Source organism: Orycteropus afer, unplaced genomic scaffold, assembly GCF_000298275.1.
Source record: "Orycteropus afer afer isolate SDZICR_OR568_19922 unplaced genomic scaffold, OryAfe1.0 scaffold00539, whole genome shotgun sequence".
Lineage (NCBI taxonomy): Eukaryota > Metazoa > Chordata > Mammalia > Tubulidentata > Orycteropodidae > Orycteropus > Orycteropus afer.
In genome coordinates, this window is record NW_006922126.1 from 1,511,782 (window position 1) to 1,518,184 (window position 6,403).

A 6,403-nucleotide genomic window follows, 5' to 3' on the forward strand; every position below is an offset into this window, starting at 1 on the left:
GTGAAGCAGGTGCATGTGGTCTTGGCTCAGTTCTGTCATGAGTCCCCAGAAGCCCCATCGGGAGGTGACGGTCCGTTGAGCTAAGGCCCAGAGCCCTGGCCTCCAGTGATACCATCACTGAGCACACTCTTCCCAAGGCCCACGATGGCTTAAAACGGACCTTATCGTATAAATCTTAGAATGTGAACTTGCTTGCTAGAAGACCTTGTCACGTAGGACTCACAGATATAATGTAACTCACATTAACCAGCCCTTGCCTTCAGTAGAAACGATGTAACTCATGTTAACCAGCCCGTGCCTTCAGTAGAAAGGCTACTGTTTGCTGTTTTCTCAACGGAGTGCTTCTTTAACCGCCACCCATTTGAGCTTGTTGGGTGCACGTAGTCCCCAGCCGAGGGTGACACTCTCTGCCACTCAGGGCCGCCAGTGCGAGCACGAAGCGAAGACGGCACGAAAGAGTAGAGCAGCCAGTGGCTCCCCCAGAGAGAGTGAGGACCTGGGTGTGGAGGCCGTGAGAGGAAGGCCGGAATTGGTAGGTAACCCTCACACCGCCCACCACTCACCCAGAAAGCCGGCCGGCCGAGCAAGGGAGACTGGCCCCTTCTGCAAGCCCCAGCCTGTCGCAGACGCAGCTCTGGCGTCCCAGGACTTCTGGGGGTGCCCGTGGTGGCCGCGGACATGGCTAGGCAGCTTCCCTGGGGGTGGGGAAGATGGAAGGGTGGCAACAGCGTGCTCCGTTTGTGGTTTGCGGCAGAATATGTCCTGTGCTGTATGGCAGGTGTGGAACACAGCCGTCAGGAACACTTTGTGAGGACCACATAGTGACACGAGCATGTCCCATCACAAACCAGCACGGGGCAAAGCAGGGCACAGGAGAGTTTGCACAACACCTGTGTGTGTCTGGGTGTGCCCTCGTACACACATACGCTCCACACAGATGCACTGTCACACGGATGCACACACTCACATGCATATGCACACACTTACGCTATTACACATATGGATGCACACAATCACCGTCACACGGATACACACACTCACACATTGCGCACTTGTACATATAAACACTGACGCATGCACACTCATGCCATGCACTCATGGATACACACACATGCCACGCAACACACATCATGCATTGTTACATCTCACGCCACACACAAACACTTTCCCACACACACCACATGTACAACACACACCACATGTCCCACACACTCATGCCACACACACCACACACACTCATGCCACACACACACATTGTCACACTGACACACGCTCACACTTACACTACACTCTTCCGCACATGTACTCATACACACTCACCATACCAGGCACACTCACACACTCCACGTAAGCATTCCTTTCACATTTGCACAAGCACACTCACACTTAGAGACACTCACATTGGGGAGCGGAGGGGCCACACTGGATTCTCACAGGGCGCCCCCAGATCAGAGTCATGGGGGCCTGTAAGTCACCCAAGACAAAAGTGAGAATGGGGGGGGCAGATGGTTCAGAGAGCCCCTTCCACGGGCCTGGAGAGGGCTCTAACCTGGGGGGTTTGCCTGCCGAGTTCCTCTCTCAACGCCAGAACCTGGAGGCTGTGCCTTCTGTGTTAGCCCTGTTGTGGGGCTGTGTCAGCCTCACAGCTCCCCAGGAGTGTTTGGAAACACACCACTTCACACCTGGCTGGGAGTCCCCAAGTGTCTCACACACACTTCCCTGTTTGAGGGCTGTTTGCGGGAGCACAGAGCGTCTAAATAATAAAAACACGTTGAAAATGTGCATTTGGCTGAAGCCATATAACCGAGCATCTACCCCAAAGGGTGGCCCTTCAAAATGTTCCCAGGGCAGCTCCTTTCTGCTTGCAGACGGGGTCCCCTTGGTGCCCGGTGACTTGGAAGCACGGCCATTGAGTAGGGCCAGCTCTCTATTGGCCTCTGGGCTAGAAAGGCAAGGCTGGGGCTTAGGGGAGGGAGGAAGAGCAGAGCCCTGGGGTCCCTGGCCTTGAGGGCACGACTCCCTCCCACTGGGGAGCCTGGGTGCATTGTCCCCAGCACCCGCACGGAGTCACTCGTCTGCCCTCTCGGCCCTGCTGGTCTGGCATTGAAGGGGCCGCATGGCGGAGGCCTCTCTGCTTGTCAAGGGACCCCTCCCAGGAAGTGTGGCGGTGAGACCTGTGCTACCAACTGATTCACACTGGCCCTGCCACTCAGTACCCACTCCCACACCACAGGCCTGCCCCAGGGCGTATAGTGGACATGCTCACTGCCTTCACTCTGTGAGACACTTGGATGGTCAAGGGGAAGGACCGAGGAGACCAGTCCAATCACGGCCCCACTGTGTGATGGGGTGCTGCCTGACGGGCGGGTGGTCTCATCACCTTCACCCTCTGTCTCTGGCCCCTCGAGCAGGCAGGTGGCCAGCAATGAAGAATGGGGGCTGGAGCCCCGGGGGAAGGTGGTGGGAAGGCACCCGGTGGGTGGACTGGAGTGGGCGTTTTAGATGCTTCTGGCGGATTCTCCCTGCCGGGTAGGGTTTCCCATTCACACCATCTTGGGATCTGGAAACTGGGAGTGAAGGAGGGGCACCAAGGTTTGACACTTGTCCTCAGCTCCACGTGCCCAGTTTCTGGCTGGAAATGCAGAGTGAGTCTTTTCTGAAACAACGTAGAGGAGTTAGGGTTTGAATTAATTACTCTTGGAAAATAACCCAGTTTTTCATCTCAGGTCGCAAAAGTCAGTTTTCATGTCTGCCCCATGTTCCAGCCCCAAGAGTTGTAGCCCAGTGGGCAATACGGTTAAGGTTTGTAAGTCAGCCTGTAGGTTTGCCTGGAAATCACGCCCCCAGTGGTCTGGCACTTTCAACAGTCAGCCCATCCCAGAGAGCAGACTGAGTCCTGCCGACCCAGGCCCCCAGCCTCCTGGCCAGTCCCACTACCCCCCCCCACACACACGCACACACACACACACACACACACACACACACACGGGGCCGACTGCTCCTGGTGCTGGGCCTTGCCATGTGGCTCTGTCAGCCGGCCCTGGGCTTCTGTCTCCAGAGGCGCCCAGCGTCTGACCAGTTCCCTGTGGTGCCCTGGTGCTGCTGAAACAGAAGCATGCCTCAGATGGGGCGCTTGAACAAACGGGTTTATTCTCTTACAGTTTTGGAGGCTTTAAGTCTGAGTTCGAAGTGCCAGGCTCTAGGGGCTGGGTGAAAGCCCCTCAACCTTGGGCTTCAGCTCTGCCTCCTCCCGGCCCATTGAAGCTGGAGGCCTTTCTTCACTTAGACAGCTGGTGGCTACTGAAGCTGACAAGGCCAAGGTTGACAAGTAAAAAGGCACAGTTCGGATGTTAGCAGACAACATGGTAGGCCACTAATTCAAGTCCAGAAGAAGTCCCATGGTCAGCAGGGCATGTCTGGCTGCTGAACAATGACTTGGCTACATTCAGGGTTCGAGCGTGCCATCAGCTGGAGACCATTCCCAAAGCTGCTGCTTATATACGGGAAGCAGACCACATCCCTAAAGCAGCTCTTCTGCTGCTTGTGGTAGGTCCCACCATGTTGATTGCCAGTCTCATCATGGGGAATAACTACCACCAGCTGCCCAGCCACTCAACCAGGCCCAGCCAAGTTGACCCACAACCTTAATTACCACATCCCCTGTCTTCACCCTGTCAAGCCTGCGGGGTCCTTAGAGTTGCCCATTGGAGCCTTCAGGCACTGCCCACCAGCACCTTTGCACTGGCTGTTCCTTCTGCCTGGAACCTTCTCCCCAGGCATCTGCAAGTCTTTGTCACCTGTCACCAGCACCTGGATGGGACCCTACCATGCACGGTGTGTATACGCCATGTGCGTGCTTGGGTCACACACCAGCCTGGCTCTTTTGCTTTGTTCACTGAGTCCTCCTGCCAGGCGTCCTCGCCTCAGGGACAGGAACTTGCTCCCAGAACAGGGCTGCCCCTGGTGACACACGTAGGACAGTAACTATCTAGATGGAAAGTGTCCTGTGTGGTCGTGAGGCCAGCCGGTGGAGGCCATGGCGGTGGGAATGGAGGAGGCGACACAGGAGACAGGAGTTTAAGCTTTCACTGCGTGTGTTTTCACGGCTTCTGTGACCTAAAAGCAAACCTGGAGGCTGCTTTGTCCTCGTGAAGGATTTGTTGCCTCCCCTCCTGATCACTAGTTTTACTTGGAGGTGACCGTGTTCTGTCAGTGTGTGAGCTGGGGATGGCTCCTGCCCCACTGGGAGCCAGCCGCTGCTCACTTGCAGACTGGGCCCCTTCCACGTGGTGTCCTGGTCAGGCTCCCAGAGGGCCCTCGGCCGGTGACTCCAGGCTGGCAGCAGTACCCACGTCGGCTCGTGGTCAGAGACCGTGCTCGCTGACTGCAGGACAGCGTGGCTGCAGTTAGGAAGGGCTTCTGCAGAGCAGCCCGCCAGCTGGGAGCAGCTGGTGCCACGTGAGCCTTGTCTTGTCTTTGCCCAGAGCTGTCTGGAGTTCAGCCTGCGGATTCAGGAGTTCATCGAGCTCATCCGGCAGAACAAGAGGCTGGACGCCGTGAGGTAGGATGCCGGCCGCCGGGCCATGTGGGCAGGCTCCATGTCATCCCCTCCTAGTCTGCATTGTGGGAGAGGAAGCAGGTGTCGGGGCCCCTCACCAGCCCTGAGGCAGATCTGGTCCTGTCCCTGTGTGGGACACTCTGGTGACAGGGGCAGCAGTGGGGTGAGGGCTGGAACAGGGGTGCCAGCTCCTGGCGTGGCTGTCGGGGGCACCCAGATCTGGGAGGCAGCAAGTCAGAGGTGTGGGGGCCCACTCGGTGGTGGGGGGAGTGGCTTCTTTTTCTCCCGTGGTGAACAACGTGTACAGAACACACAGAGCTGGAGAGCCAAGGCCTGTGTTGCAACTCGGAGAGGGACGGAGACGTCCTGTGGTTCGGGCTTGTGGCTGAGTGGGTCGGTCCTCAGGGCAGGGAGAAGGCAGGAAGTTCAGGCGTCACCATGAAAGAAAGTGTAGGGCTTTCTGAATACGGTGGGCAGTGTCCCACTGGCGTCCAGCTCTCTGGCCTCGTCACAGCCATGGAGCCAACCCTGACCCCAAGGACAGCACTGGGCTCTGGGTAGCATGCTTGATGACAGGCCAGGGGGCACCAGCAGGCTGGCCACAGACTCACGGTGACCCTCAGCCTGACGAGGCAGGTGGATCCAGCTCTGGGCACAAAGGCCCAGGAGAGGCCTGTACACCACCTTCCTGCTTGTTTCCTAGCAGGCCCGCTGAGGGCACGTGCCCACCTGTCCAAGGCCTGCTGCCCCCTGACCGGGGCACTATGGCAGCAGAAAGCCTGCTTCTTGGGTTTGGAGATGTGCTTGGTGTTCCCAGCCGGCTCAGCCATGGGCAGGATGGTGACCTGGGTGCTCACGTTCTCTCCTTGGAGGCCCATCAGGACTCCATAGTGCTTGTGGTAGGGCGAGCTGCCAGGCAGCGTGTTAACACAGCACGTGTTTGCTGAAAGACGTGTGCCAGGGCACCTCACTGCACCGTCAGAGGTGCCTCAGCCTGGCCCTCGCCCCAGTGTCCCCCAGGGGTAGACGGGCACGTCGCTGCGCTGAGCATACGAAAGACGGCCCAGCAGGCCCCACGTGCAACTCGGCCCCCAGGACGACTGTCCCTTCCCGTCCTCTTGACGTTCTGCTGACCCCTTGGGCTCAGAGTAGTGGACTGAACTCTGCTTTGTGCGTGCACATGCATGCCTGGTACCTTATCTGTTTGTCCAGGAAGTGTCTGTTCTCGTCATTTCTTGATGTAAATTACTGCTCAGTGTTTGGGACTTCGGTTTCTGTAGTGTCGGAAAGTTGGGGACATGACAGCCTTGATGTCCCAGAGGCTCCAGAGGAAGATGGGCAGCTGCTGGGGCAGCGTGGTGACTGACTGTAGGGTGTGACGTGCTGCCCTGGGAAAAACCTGGAGAGGAAAGATGTCCAAGGGACTGGGCAGAAGGCATGGCCAAGACCGTTTGCAGCTGAGAGGCTCATCCCAAGCCGCTGTGTAGATTTCTGTCTCACACCCACTGCCCTTGGATGTGGCTTGGCAGAGCCTGGAGCCCACCCACACGGAAACTCTGTCCTTGGTGGCTGCCCAATGACCTTTTGTCATGTGCTTCCCGTCTCAGTGTTGAACTGCCCTGCAGTCCCCCACGTGCACGAACGGATGGCTGTGCACATGTTCACCTTCTGCGTTTCCACAGCCATGGACACACGACTATGCATACTCATCCTCTGTTTCCATGAGCGCAGACGGCTGTGCACATGCTCACCCTCTGTGTTTCCACATGCATAGACGGACAGCTGTCCACACTCACTGTTCCATGCTTGCAGACGGACAGCTGTGCACACGCTCACTCTCCATGT

At 57.6% G+C, this 6,403-nt stretch overlaps 1 protein-coding gene across 1 annotated transcript in view; it reads left to right on the forward strand.

Annotated features, from left to right (window-relative positions):
• The window catches only part of MAEA (macrophage erythroblast attacher, E3 ubiquitin ligase), a 42,475-nt gene that overhangs the window by 29,993 nt on the left and 6,079 nt on the right, over window positions 1–6,403 (forward strand). Inside the window, exons 4-6 of the mRNA XM_042782949.1 lie at window positions 419–532; window positions 4,485–4,561; window positions 5,265–5,457. Coding sequence (XP_042638883.1) covers window positions 419–532; window positions 4,485–4,561; window positions 5,265–5,457 — 384 coding nt within the window. The remainder of the gene's footprint in view (window positions 1–418; window positions 533–4,484; window positions 4,562–5,264; window positions 5,458–6,403) is intronic.